Source organism: Chrysemys picta, chromosome 15 (genome assembly GCF_011386835.1).
Source record: "Chrysemys picta bellii isolate R12L10 chromosome 15, ASM1138683v2, whole genome shotgun sequence".
Classification (NCBI taxonomy): domain Eukaryota; kingdom Metazoa; phylum Chordata; order Testudines; family Emydidae; genus Chrysemys; species Chrysemys picta.
The window spans coordinates 2,904,152-2,921,476 of record NC_088805.1 but is presented as its reverse complement, the minus strand read 5'-3'; the positions used below and the strand labels follow the sequence as shown (position 1 = coordinate 2,921,476).

The following is a 17,325-nucleotide window of genomic DNA, read 5'->3' as shown; positions in this document are numbered from 1 at the left end:
AGATCATTATATCAGGCGAGCTGGGCTGCGGCCCCATTGCCCTCATGGCTGTTCAGACTAGGTGGGACCGTACAGACTGGGATTGGGGCAGGGGGCCATACAGGCCGGGGTGAGGGGGCCCTTGCATGGGGCCATCAGGACTGGGAGCCCTCTGCGCATGGGGCTGTACAGACCGGGGCTGGGGTGGGAGGGGGCATATAGTCCAGGACGGTGGGCTCCCTTGCGTGTGGGGCTGTACAGACCAGGGCCAAGGCAGGGGGGCCGTACGGACCGGGGTGGAGGGTACGCTTGCGTGTGAAGCTGTACAGACCAGGGCCAGGATGGGGGGGGTGTACGGACCGGGGTGGGGGACTCCCTTGCGTGTGGGGCTGTAAGGGCCAGGATGAAGGGTTGGCATACAGACCAGGGTGGGGGCTTCCTGGCACGTGGGGCTGTACAGACAGACAGTAGCTAATGCCCCTGCCCCTAAGAACTCACGTGTCTCCTCTCTCCACAGGGAGAAGTACATTGAGTGTTCAGATGCGGGGCTGGCGCCGGAGCAGGAGAGGGGGCCTGGTACTCGTGCCCAGGGAGGTATGGAGCCCCCTCCCCACCAGAGCACTCAGCTAGGGATGCCAACTATCTACTAGTACAAAACCGAACGCCCTTGCCCCGCCCCCACCCCGTTCCTCCTCTTAGGCCCCGCCCCTGCCCAGGCCCTTCTCCGAGGCCCCACCTCCTGCTCACTCCATCCCTCCCGCCCTCTTGCTCACTCTCCCGACTAGGGTGACCAGACAGCAAATGTGAAAAATCGGGACGGGGATGGGGGGTAATAGGAGCCTATATAAGAAAAAGACCCCAAAATCGGGACTGTCCCTATAAAATCGGGACATCTGGTCACCCTACTCCCGACTCTCACTCACTCGCTCATTTTCACTGGGCTGAGGTGTGGGAGGGGGTGAGGGCTCTGGCTGGGGGGTGCGGGCTCCGGGGTAGGGCCAGAAATGAGGCGGTCAGGGTGCAGGAGGGGCTCCGGGCTGAGGCAGTGGGTTGGGATGCGGGAGGGGGTGAGGGCTCTGGGGTGGAGCTGGGGATAAGGGGTTTGGGTGCAGGAGGCTGCTCCAGGCTGGGACCCCCAGTGCACTGCAGAGCTGCCCTGGGGGCCGGGGGCGGCAGGTCTGCGCTGCACTGGGGGCCGGGGGCGGCAGGTCTGCGCTGCACTGGGGGCCGGGGGCGCCAGCTCTGCGCTGCACCGGGGGCCGGGGGCGGCAGGTCTGCGCTGCACTGGCGGCTGGGGGCGGCAGGTCTGCGCTGCCCTGAGGGTTGGGGGGGGGCGAGTGGGGGGTGGTTGCTGCATTGGGTGAAGGCCTGAGTCTTGCTGTGTTGGGACTGGCGCGCCATCACTGCTGCTCCGAGCCATTCTCTGATGGGGAGCTCTCCCCCCCACCCACGCTGTTTCCCTACCCACCCAGTGACCATGTCGCAGCCCAAGAGGACTGGGCAGGGGCTCCGTGCAAAGCCGCCCGTGCCCCCTATAGAGAGTGGCTGAGCATTGCCAGTTGCTCCCTGTCCCTGCGAGCCTCTCCCACCCTGTCCCTATCCACCTGCTGGCTTCCAGCCCAGCCTCAGCAGGCATGGGGCCAGGTGAGGGCCGATGGGCCGGGCAGGGATCCGTCGGCACTAGCTGGCCCAGCCTGGCCTGGTGGAAGTGAGCCTAGCGAGGAGCTGGGCATGGGAGTGAGCATGTGGGTCTGACCTGAGCCCGGCCGGCCCGCTCCCATGCCTGTGCCTGCAGAGGGCACTGTGGGCTGGTTGTCCCTCTCCTTCACTACACTCCTCTCCCTCTGTCCTGCAGAGCAAGGCCGTTCCTGCCAGGACCGCCAGATGGCTGCTGCTGCCCGCCTGCTGAACGTCATACAAGCCCTGGAGCGTGCCCACAGCGCCTTCGAGCGCCGGGAGAAGGAGGAGGCAGACAATGACTCTCACCACCCCTGAGAAGCCTCCTCCCCCTTCCCCACCCCATCCCTCCCTGGCGCCTCTGTTGGACCATGACCACCTGACGATGGCGCAAGGGAGTGGGCCCTGGTGCTGGGAGACCCTGGCTCACTTGTCACCGCGCTCTGGGCTGGGGGTGGCGATGGCAGTGGCCACGTGGCCAAGCCACAGCTCAGGCCAGAGGTGATGGGCCACAGCAAGAGAAGGCACCCACAAGAGGTGGCCTAGCGCGTCCTGCTCTCCTGCCTCCCGGCGGCCTGCTGTAGCGCCTAAATCAACCATCAGATGGCGCTTGAAACCCTCCATGAATCACACCGTGAGCCCCACCAGCCAACCTCCTTGCTGTCCTTTTCCCTGTGGGACAGAGCCAGGATCCGTGCCTCTAATGCCAGTGCCTGGCCAGGTTAGCTGTGCCCATCCCCCAGTGCCATCCTCCTGTGACCTTGCCACACAGGGCCTTCCCGCTGAACCTCAGGCCGGCCAGTGCCTGGTGTCCCAGAGGCGCATGCGGGTGACAAAGAGCCTGCCCCTGGCTCCCGAAGACAGCTCACCCCACCCCCACCCCCGTTGGTGCCTTTCCCACCCCATATTCCAGCCTTCGTGGCCACTGGGTGAGGGGAGGTGCTCGTGTCTGTAACTGATGGTGAGCCCCTAGCCATGATCCTCTGAACAAGAGCCGGGCTCTTGGGTGGAATAGCGTGTGGGCCAGACCGCGGCCCCACAGCACTCCTGGCTGTGCAGCAGAAAGCTGTCCGGCCTGCAGGCCAACCTCCGCCAGCCCGTCTCTCTGCCCCAATTCCACCTGCGCTGGCCCATGGGCCAGCCACCATGAACGTGGCTCTCCCCAGCACCTCCTGGGGGTGGGAAATCTAAGCTCTGCCATTGGAGGGTTAAACTCCTCCATCTTGTGCCTAGAGCGCAGTGGGTGGGGAGCCCACCTGGGCTGGGTTGGAGAAGGAACCCAGGGCCCTGCATCTGCTGGGTGCTCCTTTAACTCACTGCCCTGACACTCCATCCACGTGTGCACTGCGTGGCTATCCACACAGCCCCACTGGGCGCCCCCAGCCTGCCCTGTGTGCACAGGGCTGAGCCTAAAACCCAGCTGGACCCCTCGTTGCTTGTGCCAAAGTCCTGCTCGGGAAGCGAGAGGGGGCTACTCCAGGGACGTCTCGCCCAGCTCACTGCGCATGGCGGAGAAGCCTACATCATTCGGAGGAACTCTGGTAATAGGCCAGAACAGGGCAAACAAACCAACTTGAAGCAGGCTGGACAAACAGACAGATCCTGGAGCAACGTGAGGTGTGATGGGGCCAGAGCGGGGTGAGTGCGGCTGAATGTGAGCGCCCGAATCAGCCCAAAGCCCTGATGAATGTGAGACTGACAGTGCCAGCAGAGAGCTTCCCCAGCCCCTCTCCAGGGCAAAGCTCTGACCAAGGGGGCAACTGGTCCGCTCAGCTCGCTGCACCCCGTGGATAGCAAATGGACACCCCTGCCTGCATGTGCCATTGGGAACAGAACCAGCGTGCCCCGGCTGGTGCCAAATGGCCAGGCTGGGGTTGTCAAGGCAGGAGGCAGACCTCTTGCAGACTGGCTCACTGGCTATCCGGGGCAGGGGGGCTTTGGAGTTAACCTAGATCAGTGGGTCTCATTTGCGGACCCCTTTGGAAATCAGTTGTCTGTATATACAGCTGAATGCTGTTAGTTTTCAGTCACAGTCTTTCGCGGACCCTTAGACATCGTCCACGGACGCCCAGGGTCCCCGGACCACTGCCCTAGATAGATTTGCACACTCCTCTCTGTCTATTGTGCATCTCTCTGTATATGTCACACACACAAACGATGTTAAAAGAACTGTAATAAAGTTGCCAAGTGAAGCACTCAAACATTAAGACGTGCCGGAAGCAGGGAGGCCCAGGCACCCTGAATTCAGCCCCCCGGTGTGTCTGGGTCAGTCTGTCATTCCAGGGCCCTGGGCAGAGGAGGGGCCATGCTCACTGAAGGAGCAGTGAGCCAGTGCTCAGTGTGTGGCCCCAGCCATTATTCAAACCCTCTGGAGACAGACTAGTTCCTTCATGGGCGTTTTCCCGGCACTCATGGCTATAGTATCAGTGCTTCACAAGCATTAATTCATTTCTCTTCAGCTAAGTGGGTACCGTGCTCCCTCTTTTACAGAAGGCAAACTGACGCGCAAAGATTAAAGTCAAAAGTGTCCACTAATTTTAGGTGCCCAATATAGGCGCCAACTTCCCCTCTGCCCGGTGGGTGCTCGACCCCCCCCGCCCCTGGCACACCTCTTTCCGCCCCTGCACCGCCCTCACCAGGGCCGGCTCCAGGGCAGGAGGTCCTTTGCTCCGAGCGGGAGTGAGGGACCGTGTGCCGAATTGCCGCCGAATAGCTGGATGTGCCGCCCCTCTCCGGAGTGGCCACCCCAAGCACCTGCTTGGCAAGCTGGAGCCAGCCCTATTCAGCGCATAGGATGGACTCTCCCAAGGTCCATCCTATGCGCTGAAAAAGGCAGGCGTGTTATCGAAGACTCTACATAATGCGTACACACAGGGCCAAATTAGGGTTCCACAGGCATCCTTAATTCTGGCATTTCTTAACTTTTGAGCACTCGACGTTGGAACCTCAATGTTGTTGTAACGTAGGTTTTTGTGTGTAATTTCCTAACTTTTTAATAAAGCAAACTTCAAAAACAGATGGTCCATCATGTGACATCATACTGACATCCCCATGGCCCTGCAAGGTTGGAACCTTTAGATCCAACCCAGAGGTCTCTGCTACTGGAGTAAGTGTTAGCAGTAGTAGGTTGTTAGCCTCTGTAGACCAGCATTATGGGGTGGGGGGGTGGGGGGATACTTTGCTAGTGGCTTTCACAGCTATTTGCTGAGAGAAGAAGGATGAGATGCAGGAATCAGATCCCATTCCAGGCACTGAGAAGGGGTGTTGTGGTGGACACAGACTTTTCTGCCCCCTTTTCCAAAGTGTGCCCATTTCTGTCCTGTCCCCTCCAACCTGTCCCTGTCTTGGTCCTGTCTCTCCCCTACCCCTGACTTCTTGTCCCATTGGCCATGCCTCGCCAGTCCTAGTCTCCATTCCTCAGGCTTCTCGTACCAGTCCCAGTTTCCTTGCCCAGCAAGTACCAGTCTCACCCCTCTGGACTCGCTGGCCAAGTCACCTCCCACTCCCATTTCCAGGCCCCATGTCCAGCCAGTCCCAGTTCTCCACCTCCCAGCTTCTCGTCCAATCTGTGCCCCGCCCCCCATTTCCCATCGCCACTGTCAGTCCCAATCTCCCTCCCTGGGATACTGGTGTGTCCTCAGAGTCCCCTCATCTCTGCCCAGCCACTCCCAGTCTCCCACCCCTGACTCCTCATCCAATCGCAGTCTGTCCCCCATCTACTGCCTCCCAGTCCCAGTCCCAGTCTTCCCCCAGCCCCAGCTCTCCCACTCTGCCAGCCTCCAATCCCAGTTTTGCCCCAGCCCCCAAGCTCCTGTCCCAAATCTACTCCCTGCTATTCCCTTCCTGGTCCAGCCCTTGGCCCCTCTGCATTCAAGTTAGGCGGCTTCCTCCTCCATGTTGCCTGGGCACTGAGAGCCCAGAACAGAGGGTCTCCCTACTCCCAGTTCAGATGCTGAGCGCTGGACCTGGCACGGCCTACTGCAGCCCAGAGCTGCAATTGCCAGACAAGGGCTGCTCTGTGCCCGGTAACGATGGAGCCTTGGGGTAGTTTAGCTGGTAAGAATCCTCTACTGAACAGGTGCAAAGTGCAGTTTCTCGAAGGCTTTGGCCAGTCTGGGGTGGGTATCCCGGGGGCTGGCGAAAGGCACGTCCCTGACAGCCAGGGCAGCCCCCTGCCAGCCAGGGCAGCCCCCTGCCAAACGTCAAGTCTCTGCCCCAAAGCACGGGGTGCGAGAGCTTCCCAAAGAACCTGCTGATGGGATTCTTGAACACAGGCAGAACAATGTATTCGTCCCTCACTTGCGTCTCAGCACGGCGCAGCTGGCTTGGCTGAGCGTGCCCAGTCAGCCTGAGCCAGGGTGAACAACGTTAGCCCGCACAGGTCACAGCTGCCAAAGTTGTAAGTAACCGAAAACTGGGCCTTGTGCTGGGCAGCCTTGGCCTAGCCAGCACCACCGAGACTAGCGTGTTGGGTGCGGGCTAGGCTCAGCCGGGGCATGGAGAAGCCCCGGTTTTTGCCTGGTGGGGTTTGAGCACGTTTTGACCAGGAGATCTGCTGGGTTCCTCGAGGGTCACCACGCTTGGTGCTGAGCCACATTCTCCTTGGCTGCTCAAAGCAGGCAGCCCTGTCAGTGTGAGCCTATGGCCAGAGGGAGGGCACACGCTACCCCAGCGGGTGCAAAGGGAGCTTCATTTGCATGAGCTGCCTCCCCACAGTTCCTCTAGTGACATGTGGGATGTCACCATAACTACACAGGAACTGGAGTTGAGGGGGGCGTGGGCTCCCAGACAGGCTTGGGAAGGGGAAAAAGCTTGTTAGCTAGGGCTGTGTTCAAGGGTCTTAAGTGCACTTGGCTCCCCTTTCTGGAAGTGTCTCTGCAGGGGACTCTATTCTGATGAAATGAGGATTTTGCCTTGGGGCACAGCCTAGAGAACAGCTGCAGAGCAGGGTGGGCTCTGGCCTATGCAGGACCTGTATAGACCTGACTCACTTGCCAGGTTGGGTGGTTGGTGGCACCTCCAGGCAAGCCCTACAGAGGCTCCTGGACTAATGCCCCCTGCTGATCCAAGATGTGAGAGGGGCTTGGTGAGATGGCCCAGACAGGGACCTGTGGGAATACAGTTAGACGCATGACTGCCAAAGTATAAGTGTGGGGGCCGTACTCATAGGTGCGGGATTTAAGGGTGTGGGGGGGTGCTGCAGCACCCTGGGCTCCCAGTCCCGCACCTGGAGTCTCGGTTGCCAGTCCCATGCCCAGGATCCTGGCTGCCACCCCATGCATCCAGGGGCTCCGGCTGTCATCCTGCACGCCTGGGGTCTTGGCTGCTGTCCCATGCCCGGGACTCTGCTGCCACCCCATGCCTGGGGCTTTGCTCCTGGCCTCAGCTCTGTGTGCATGTCCACTCGCCGGGGGGGGGGGGGGGAGGGAGGGAGGGTGTGTCTGTGTGTGGGGGGGGTTGTTTTGTTTTGTTTTTAATTTGGGGAGCGTGGGGGAGATGCAAGTAGCCTGAACTGGGACAGGGACAGGTTGGCGAGAACTGGGCAGAAGAGTCTGTGCCCACTAGAGCCTGGACTGGACCCAAGAGTCTCACCTGTCCTCTGCTGTCTGCAGATATCTGTGAAAACCACTGAAAAGTGTCTCACCTTGTGCTGGGCCACCTAGAGGTGGACAACCTTCTACTGCTCTCAATTACCCCTTTAGTTCAAGTGGCAGAGATCTGTGTGGTGGATCTAAAGGTCCCAACCCCGCTGATGACCCACGTGGGTGGAATTTTGGTTTTTAGTTTGCTTTTGTTTAAAACCTAGGAAATCACACACAAAAATCTGTTCAAAGAGGGTAATGAAAGTTGCAAAGTCTAAGGCCTTGGCTACACTTGCGAGTTACAGCGCAATAAAGCAGCCCCAAGCGCCCTAGCTCACTCCCCGTCCACACTGGCAAGGCAGGTAGAGCGCTCTGACTCCGCAGCTACGGCGCTGCTGGTTCTCCACCTCGGCGAGAGGGATAACGTTTGCTGCGCCCCCCCCCCCCCCCGAGCGCCGCAGCGCCAGTGTGAATGAGGTGTTGCATCACTGCGCTATGATCAGCCTCCGGAAACATCCCATAATCCCCTTAAGTCAAGAGTGGCCTCTCTTGTCATTGTTGTGCAATCGGCTGCAGGAATGTGGAAATGCCCTTTCAAAGCTCTGTTTCGGAGAAGCCGGCTGCTTATCAGCTCCAGTGAGTGAGAGAGAGGCAGGAGGAGAGGGGGGGTCTGAACTTACCAGACAGCATGCTGACACACTCTCAGCACCCCAAAAACCCACTCTCTCTCCCCCCACATACACACAACACGCTTCCTGTCACACTCCACCCCACCCCGCTATTTGAAAAGCATGTTACAGCCACTTGCATGCTGGGATAGCTGCCCATAATGCACCACTCCCAATGCTGCTAATGTGGCCACGCCAGTGCACAAGCAGCTGTCAGTGTGGACAGACTGCAGCGCTTTCCCTACTGCGCTCTCCGAAGGCGGGTTTAACTCCCGGCGCTCTACATCTGCAAGTGTAGCCAGACCCTAACACACAAACATTAGGAAATACCGGTATTAAGGTTGTATTGCAACCTTAATTCAGCCTCCTTATGCCTGGGCTTTGTGATACAGTCTTTAATGACATGAGCACATACTATTTTTGCCCCTAGGACCCCTGCCCAACTGAGTGCCCAGGATGGACCTGTACTGGGAGGAATCGAAGTTGCTAGGGAAGGCAACTGGTGTCTGTAGGGCCCCTGCCTCACTGTTGTGAGTGAAGGAGGCAGGGGCTTGCAGGAAGAGAAAAGCTGGTCTCCTGCTTAAGGCAGTTGACTGCTGCCCTGGAGAGCTGGACTCTATCCCTGCCTCTGCCACCGAGTGCCTGTGTGATTCTGGGCAAGTCCCAACTCAGACTTTCCACGTGAGCACTAAGTGTGTGCTCCGCATTTGTTTGGGTGTCTGACTCGGCTCCTGTGCTGTGATTCGCAGAAGTGCTCAGCACGCACAGCTGCAGGCAATGGGAGCTGGGCTTTGACCGCAGAGCCGTGGAATGCGAAGAACTGAACAATCAGGTCCTAGGTGTCTCCAAGTGGGCATCCAAAAGTAGTGGCTACATTTGACTGGAATCTCTCGGTTTGCCCAGCTGTAAAATGGGGCTAATGGCAGCCCTCACCTCCGGGGGGATGTGACGCTACATGCACTACTACTGGGGAAATGCTGAACTAATGCTGACCGCATTGGAGGGAAAGCCCATGAGGAACCTAACACCTCTGTCTCCGACCAGGGGCTCACTACAAGGCAATAAATAAGGCCTGGGCTACCCACAGAACAATGAGGAGCAAAGAACTGATCGGTCAGTGAGCACCGTCTATCCTGGGGCTGGGCAATCTTCCCTTGAGGTTAGAGCGAGCCCAGAGCCCACGGCAGCCCTGGCTGTGCAGACAAATGTCGTATTCGCTGTGTTTAGCACATTCCCCTCACCAGCTGCAAGCCTCTGCTCCCAGGGGAGGTGCCGAGCCCTGGGACGCACCCGCAGTAAATAGCTCATACATCAGCTGGGTTACCTGCCTGGCCTCTGTGATGTCCACTGCTGGGTGTGTCTTCTGCCTTCCTGTCCCCCTCAGACCTGGGGCTGCTCACCCTGGGGAGCGTGGTCCTGTCCCCAGCCCGGCCTTGTTTGTTTCCCACAGAGCTCGCAGCCTCTAGCCAGGAGGACAGGGGAAAGGCCTGGAGATAAGGCACATTCCTTTGCAGGCTGAATGGCCCAGTGTGTGTGTGTGTGTGCGTGTGTGTGTGTGTGTGTGTGTGTGTGTGAGAGAGAGAGAGAGAGCGAGAGATGGCCTGGTTGGGAGCCCCTTTTCTGGCCCCAAACCCCACACTTGCTGCAGCCAGTCTCGCAGGGGTTCCTGACCAAGCAGCCAGCACCTGCCGCCGTTTGCTGCCAGAGACCCCTCGCTGTACCGCAGAGCCCGAGCAGCACAGGGCATTCGGCTCTGCCCCCGATAGGCACTGGGGCATTGCCGGGGCAACCAGGGGAAGGACATTGGCACTGCCTGGATCCTACGTGCAACACCCCTGCAGGGGACTCTGTGCGCACGTCCACTTGGGCCAGGGGTTGCTGTGTGTGTTGGGAGGGTGAGGTGTTCCTGGGGGGATGAGTGTACAATTCCCCATGTGCACATGCATGTGCATATCCCTTAGGGTGCACCCCTGAGGTGCAGTGCTGCATGCATGCTCCCAGTAGTGGAGTCTGGGAAACCAATCCAGTTCAGCTGTCCCTCGGAGACTCTCTGCAGCCTTGGGAAGCCCTAGCTCCTCGGCCTGCAGGGGATGTGAGCTGGGCCAACCTTGCTGGGCGATTAGGCCTTTGCTGCAGCCCCATTCCAGGCCTGCGCAAAGCAAAGCATGAAAGATTGATTCCTTGGCACGTCACTCTGCATTGCACAGCGCAGTACTAGAGCAGGGGCTTCCGGCCGCCAGAGGGGCTGGCACCCAGAAACTACTGACCATGCAACACTGGTTTTCTCCCCCCGCCAGCAATGGGGCCTGCAGAATGGTTTGCATGTGGGGAGCTCCCAGGTGCTGCAGGCCCAGGCTCTGCTAGCAGGAAACGCGGCAGGGAAAGGGGTGGAACCCCTGGCTGTAGGGAAAGCCCCAGCTGCTCTCAGCCCTGAGCTGCAGGGGATGGTGTCCCTGCGCCCGCCAGGCCCTGCCAACACCTGTTCCAGCTGCGGGTACCTGCTTCCCTGGGAGCTGCAGATCAAACGCTAATTACAGCTTTAATCACCACCAGCTGGGTCAGTGCTGGGCCGGAGCCAGAGCTCAGGGCTGCCTGGAGACAGCCGACTCTGCACCAACCCCCTTCCTGTTAGTCAGGGCTAAGCCAGAAATCTCTGCCCCAGGTGCTTTGAAACGCAAGCCGGCCGGCCAGCCAGGGGGCACGATGCCCCAGTGCAAGCCCCAGTGGTGGGCAGGCGAGTGATGAGTAACGGCGGTGCCGCAATGCACAGGGTGCGACGCCTCGTGCTGTGTGATCGGGGGGCTCCCTGCAGGAGCCTGTAACTGGCCTGGAGACCTCCCACTGCAGGGCCCGCGCTCGGGGCCATCCGCCCACCCCATGTTGTACTGCTTCAGCGAAACTGGTTTCACCCGTGGTGGGAGCGCCGTGATACTGACATGAAGGAGCTCACACTTCGCCCCTACGCTTAAAGGCCTATTTGCTGGCAAGCTGCTCACGTCGCCTCCATCTGCAGCATCCACCTGCGGCCACTTTGGTATAAAAATCACACCTATACCCGAAAGTGTTTATACTGGTCTGAAAGCTGTGTGTGCCCCAGGCTAAGAGCTTGTCCCTACTCCACAGGGGAGGGGGAAACTGAGGCACAGAGCCAGGCAGTGATTTGCCCAAGGTCTCCAAGCAGGTTAGCTGTAGAGTTGGGATTAGCATGCGTATTTCCAGGCCAGCGCTCTATCCACTAGCCCTGCATTTGCCGCTCACTAACATACGATTGAGCCCCTTGGCTCTAATGGAGTCATTCCGGATTTACACTGGGGTAAATCAGAGAGGAATGTGACCCAGACTGGGGAATGATCACTCCTCTCGCCCCCCCCCCCCCCCCCCCCCCCCCCCCGCCCAGCCCACACACGCCAGCCCAGGCAGCAATGAAGACTCTGCACGCGGCCACGGCTGGTTTCCACATTTATTCAATAAGTTGTAAAGACATCAACACATGCTGAGCATGACAGAGGCGATTCAGACAAAGGAAATTACAAAGCCCTTAAAGATTCCCAGCGAGGCCCATACAGAGAGACAGGACATGAATCCCAAAGCACGGCTTCAGGAGACTACAGAGCCTAGTATGCCTTGCTCCATCTTGAGGCCACGTGGCTTTAAGCAGCTTGGCTCAAGAGGGAGCAAGGCATGCTGGGCGTTGTAGTCTCTGCAGGCCATGTCTCTGTATTCAAGACAGCCAGCTAAAATGTGCTCCATTTTAAGCAAACCAGCTACAGCCCTGACCTCTGAGCAGGTTCCTGCAGCTGGTAGGATTTGGGCTCCCCTGGCTTCAGAGGCACAGCCACCCAGTCTGGCCACATCTCAGGAGTGCTTCTATAGCCCCATGGCAAAGCAGATGCATTGAGCGAGTCCTTCACTAAAGCAGTCTGCCTGCTCTTGCTGCAGAGCTGGGGAAAGCATCGCCCGTCCTAGGGGACGGGAGAGACATTCTGGGATTGTGGTTGGAGGGTGGGGGGATCCCGATGGCCTGCTGAGACGGGGACGCTGCCCTGAGTGGGGAGAGGATCCGTATTGCACAGCTGAGGGGCAACAACACAGGGGGATGCTAGAGTTGAGCTCCGGGCCAGCTCCCTTTCCTCCCACTCCCACCCCACCCAGGGCACGCCAGCCCCACTAATAAATGGGTCATTCAAAGGCCCCTCTTCATGGTCCTGGGGCAATGCAGTGGGACAGCGTGTTCGTGAAGCCTGGTCTGGCTGTAGGTGTAGGCTGTGGGTGGGGGAATGGGGGGGTCTGACAACCCCCATGTCAGTCTGCTCTACCGCACAGGACAAGGGACTTCTTAGCGCTGTGGGAGGGGTAAAAGTCAAGGGGGATCTACAGCCCAGGGCAGAGGTAGGACTGCCAACTTTGCAGAAAACTGAACACGCTTAACCCTGCCCCTGTCCTGCTCCTTCCCTGAGGCCCCACCCCTGCCCCACCCCATCTCTGAGGCCACGCCCCCACTCATTCCATCCCCTCTCCCTCCATTGTTTGCTCTCCCCCATCCTTGCTCACTCACTCATTTTCACTGGGCTGGGGCAGGGGGTTGAGTGCCCCCCTTGGCATGCTAGTGTTCTTCCTCTGGGAGACAAAGGGTTCCCCCCATACACGAGACCTATATAAGGCAGGGGAGTGACATCATTGAGGTTCTCCTCTGCCTCCCCAAACAAAGAGACACCGGGAAACACCTGAAAAGAAAAACTGAACGGAGGGGAAAAGAATTGAGCCCAGGGTCAAAGGTTGTCTAGCCTGTGAGTAATAATACCTGAAGTTTCAAGCAGCAGGCCACTGCAGCTGGCTTGCAAGAATCCCTGTATTCTATGTGACCATATTTAGGGTGAGAAATGATTATTTGTAGCCAATTTCTTTAGTAAATCAAGCTTAGTTTGAGTGTTTGTTTTATTTGCTTAGTAATCTGCTTTGGTCTGTTTGCTATCCCTTTAACCACTTTAAATCTGCCTTTTAGAGTTAATACATTTGTTTATTATTAAACCCAGTTTGTGCAATTTCTAACTGGGAGGGGGGCAAGAAGTCGTGCACATCTCTCTTCACATTGAGGAAGAGGGCGAATTTTTATGAGTTTGCGCTGTGCAGATCTTTCTATACAGCGCAAGACAGTATTCTTTTGGGTTTATTCCGCAAAGGGGCTATGGGAAGGGGAAAGGATAGCTCAGTGGTTTAAGCATTGGCCTGCTGCCAGGGTTGTGAGTTCAATCCTTGAGGGGGCCATTTAGGGATCTGGGGCAAAAATCTGTCTGGGGATTGGTCCTGCTTTGAGCAGGGGGTTGGACTAGATGATATCCTGAGGTCCCTTCCAACCCTGAGATTCTATGATTCTATGTACACATGAGTGCTGGGTGAATCCGCTCACAGAGCTGACTTCAGGCTGTGTCTGCAGCAAAACACGGAGAGGGAATCCAGGCTGGTAAAACAGGAGGGGCTCAGTGAAACCCCAGTTGGGCTGGAGCTAGGTATGTGTGTGTGCAGTGCATGTGTCTACAGTGAGTGTCCATGTGCAGTTTGTGCCTGGTGTGGAGGAGCAGGATGTGTGTGCAGTGTGTCTGTTTTGCTGCTCTCAGGTCCCTGCCCGAGATTCTCCGAGTGGGGTGAGAGCTGCTCTCTGGCCTGGCTGAGTCCTGAGTGGGGGCTGGCTGTGGGATTTAGTGCTGCCGGCGTGTCAGGGGCTCTGGGTACAGGGGATACTATGGGGCCCTGCCTGAGCAGAGAAGGGTGCTGGCTCAAACACCCCACCAGTGTCCCGCTGGCTGCGACTGATGCTTCCCGGTTGAGCCCTGGGTACGTGAGAGGTGAACGTGCCCCTGCCAGGCACAGCGCCCGCTCGGCTCAGCAGAGGGGCCGGCGGCTGGCACTGCCAGGTACCCGCTGGCTGCCTCAGGCTGTCCGCTGCGGGGGCAGGACAAGCCATCAGGGCAATTCGTACCATACGTGGCTGACAAGCAGCACCAGGGCAGCCTGTGGCTGTGGCAAGGGCTGGTTGGCCTGGGGGTCGTACCCCAGGGTGACGGGCACAATGGCCACTGAGAGCAGGGACTCCTGCATGCGCACCAGAGATGGGGAGGCTGGGTGCTGAGAGACGGGAGCTGGGCGTGTCCCCCGGCTGTTAGTTAGTTGTACAGGAGCCCAAGTCATGTGGGTCTGGGGGAGAGGGTTTATGGGGGGTGGGTGCTGGGGTTCTGGCCCACATGTGGGCACTGGGGGGGGGGTCTGCATGGCCGTAGGTACTTAGCTGCTCACCCCAGCGTGCCGAGCTGGACCTGCGGGAGAGGATGGTACGTTGTCCCCTGCCCGGGGAGGCGCCAGCCCTCTGGGCCCTGTCTAGATACTGGTGTCTGGAGCCCCTGGGCCTGGCAGCGGGAGGACAGACCAGCCACCAGCAAGGCAGCAGAGGGGCTCTGCCTGCACCCAGTCCTTGGCTATGGGCACCGGCTTGCTGGACTCACCACCTTCTCCCTCTCCTTGCCCCTCCCCCCCTCCCCAGCCTTCCTCCCCCCCCCCCCGCTCAGCCTTCTTCCTCCTCCCCGCAGCCTTCCTCCTCCTCCTCCCCAGCTTTCTGCCTCCTCCCCCCCCCCCGGGTCTTTCGCCTCCTCTCTCCCAAGTCTCACACCCAGCCAGACCGTCCCCACCTGCCGAAGGAATGGGACACTCCCCCAGCCATCACCCCTTTCCCTGGCTGCAGCAGCCACACTCCTCCAGCCAGGGCTGAGATCCATGGGCTGTCTTGGGCGCTGTGGGGTGGAAGGGAGTGGGGGGCATTCCAGCCCATTGGGGCAGCCTCGCTGTGTGCACCGTGCAGCTTCCATGGCACGTGTGGGGAGCAGGGGGGGACCCCAGCCTCTTCCACCCGCATCCGTTTGTCACTCTGCAGGGACCAGGGAGGTTCAAGGGCCTGTCTAGGCAACACTGTTCACATGCCCGACAGGGGCGCAGCCCAGCAAGGTGTGAGTTCCTGCTGCAGCTAAGATTCTTCTTACCCAGAGTGCAACAGCCCGGCCCACGGCCCGGAGCCAAGCGGGGGCTGCAGCTATAGCCCCACCAGGCAGCACGGAAGGGGGCGTGACCGCTACAAGGCTGGCTGAGGCCAAGCCCCTGAACAGCCAGCCCTGCACTGCCGCTCGTGGGTCCGTGCGCCCCAGAGCACCTCCCGCCAGCAAGTCGCGATTGCCCTCGGTGCGAGCCCCCCCAACCCAATGTCACTGCTGGGAGGAGAGCGCTTCGCAGCTGACTGGCCATGATGCAGGTGCCCAGAGACTGGCTGTGGCAGACCCTTGCCAAGCGGGAGAACCCAACCGGAAGAGCAGGTTTATTTCCCCGCTAACGGTGTGCTACATACATGGGAACAAACCCCAGAGAGAGAACCAGGCCCCGGTTTTTAAAGCCACGCATGCAAAGGGCCCATGCATGCAGGTAGGCAGGCGTGCCAATCTCCACTGGCACACGGGTATCAGCCCTCCACTGTCTGCACTCCTGGCTTTTAAAATCATGAGTGGCCCTTTGAATCCTGGCTGGTGCCGACTGAAGGGACCAATCAGGGCATCGGTGGCTGCTGCTGATTGGGTGTTGACTGCTCCACCTCCCTTCCCCCAGCCTGGGGCCCTCTCCCTCCCTTTCAGAGTTGCAGCAGTGAGGAGCAATGGCAAATGTGCCACGTGGCTGTGGGGAGAGGGGGCTCACCCAGGCGATGCTGACATTGACTGGACAGGACAGATGGTGGCGGTGTGGCTGTGGGAGAGTTGGCCAGAAGTTGCCCCCTTGTTCTAGTAGATACTGTACAAGATTTCCATAGAGAGAGTTACACGGGGGGGGGGGGGGGGTGTACAGTCAGATGTGGGCTGGGGTCTCTAACAGGGAAAATATCACAGATCACAAGAGTATAAAAAAATAATCAGCCCAGCTTTGCGTTGCTTGGTCACTCACGCAGCTCCTGCTGGCCTGCTGCTCATCGGCCCGTGTGTCTGAGGGGCGTGCACATGGCATCGGTTAAAGGGAGAGCCACTCCGCCTGGTGGGGGACGTACACTTCCGCGGCACCCCGGCCAAGGCCAGCATTGCAGTCTGAAGGTTACTGAAGGTCAAGGCAGCAGAAGCAGAGTGAGGGCTCTGGGAAGGTGGGTGGTTCCCGGGCATGGCGGTGGTGGAGGATGGACTCACGGAGACACGGACGCAGGCGGGGTTTGGCTGCCAAGAAGCACGCTAGCAGAGAGCGGGGGCTTCCTCCTCAGTCCTTCAGGTTGGCTTCCGAGACCCCCTGGGCCATCAGCTCAGCCAGGACATTGTCCAGGTAGTTGGGGTCAGGGTAGCCGTGGCCAGTGAGGTTGGAACCAAACTCTGTCTTGTGGTGGATCTCGTTCCACACCACAGTGTCGCACTCTCCCGTCGTGCTGGATGTGCCAATGGTGAAGATGAGCCGGCGGTCCCATGCCACAATCAGGAGCTTCAGAACCTGTGGGGCCAGAGGGAGGTCACACACCCTGCCAGGCCATGGCATGCCCCAGTTGGCCTAGAGCACCCTGCTTTGGGTCTGAGATCCCTCCCCTGTCTGCCAGCATGTACTGGGAGGGGAGAGGCCTGCCTGCCCCTGATTGATATCGGGGGCTCAGCCCTGACATCTCTCTAGCGCAGGAGCGGCAGCTCTGCCAAGTCACAGCAGATCTGGTCCAGGAACCCAGAGGATCGTTCCCCAGAGAACGATCGAGCCTGGAGCTTGGTCTGATCCGGGGTCTGCCCCACCCTCCAGAACAGGCTATTCCTTTCTGCAGAGCACGGGAATATAAGCCCCCCACAGAATAACCCTCTGTGGCCTTGACACTACGCCCCAGCCTTGCGTGTCGTTTCCCCCGGCACGGGCTCAGACCCGCCCTGCAACAGGACGGAGGCAGAGACAGCGTCTGACTACCACAGCCAACAAGCCCCGTGGAAACGTACGGCCCAGTCCTGTGCGGTCACTGACTCAGGCTGTTCCCTCTCATTTCTTATGGCCATGTGCGGAATGAATATTGTTATTTGCACCAATATGGAGGTGATGTGTGGTGGGGCCGAGGGGTTTGGAGTGTGGGAGGGGGATCAGGGCTGGGGCAGAGGGTTGGGGTGCGGGAGTGGTGTGGGCTCTGGGGTGGGACTGGGGATGAGGGGTTTGGGGGTTAAGCTGCCCCAGGGCTGAGGTGGGGAGAGAGGACTCCCCCCAGCCCTCTCTCACCCAGCAGCTCCAGCCGGGCCGGGCCGGGGAAGGGGCTCCTCTCCCCACCTGCACGGCCCCGATAGTTATTTCGATTAAATACTAAGGCTTTGAGGGGCTGAAGTTTGCACGGCTGGATTAGCAATGGAGCCTAGGGGAGTTAGGACACTGAACATCCTGGCATTTGTGCA

The 17,325-nt window shown here is 59.3% G+C and overlaps 2 protein-coding genes across 9 annotated transcripts in view; one reads left to right on the top strand and one right to left on the bottom strand.

Moving 5' to 3' along the window:
• RASAL1 (RAS protein activator like 1) overlaps positions 1-4,672 on the top strand; it is a 126,845-nt gene extending 122,173 nt beyond the window's left edge. For 4 of the 6 annotated variants that reach the window (XM_065568229.1, XM_065568233.1, XM_065568228.1 and 1 more), the window contains 2 exons: positions 497-573; positions 1,835-4,672. In XM_065568229.1, the coding sequence (XP_065424301.1) occupies positions 497-573; positions 1,835-1,974 (217 nt within the window). In that variant the 3' untranslated portion in view covers positions 1,975-4,672. The remainder of the gene's footprint in view (positions 1-496; positions 574-1,834) is intronic. The other 2 variants (XM_065568230.1, XM_065568232.1) reach the window with 1 other exon arrangement.
• Positions 4,673-15,219: 10,547 nt separating this feature from the next.
• DTX1 (deltex E3 ubiquitin ligase 1) overlaps positions 15,220-17,325 on the bottom strand; it is a 110,093-nt gene continuing 107,987 nt past the window's right edge. For all 3 annotated transcript variants that reach the window (XM_065568227.1, XM_065568225.1, XM_065568226.1), the window contains one exon: positions 15,220-16,402. In XM_065568227.1, coding sequence (XP_065424299.1) covers positions 16,178-16,402 — 225 coding nt within the window. In that variant the 3' untranslated portion in view covers positions 15,220-16,177. The remainder of the gene's footprint in view (positions 16,403-17,325) is intronic.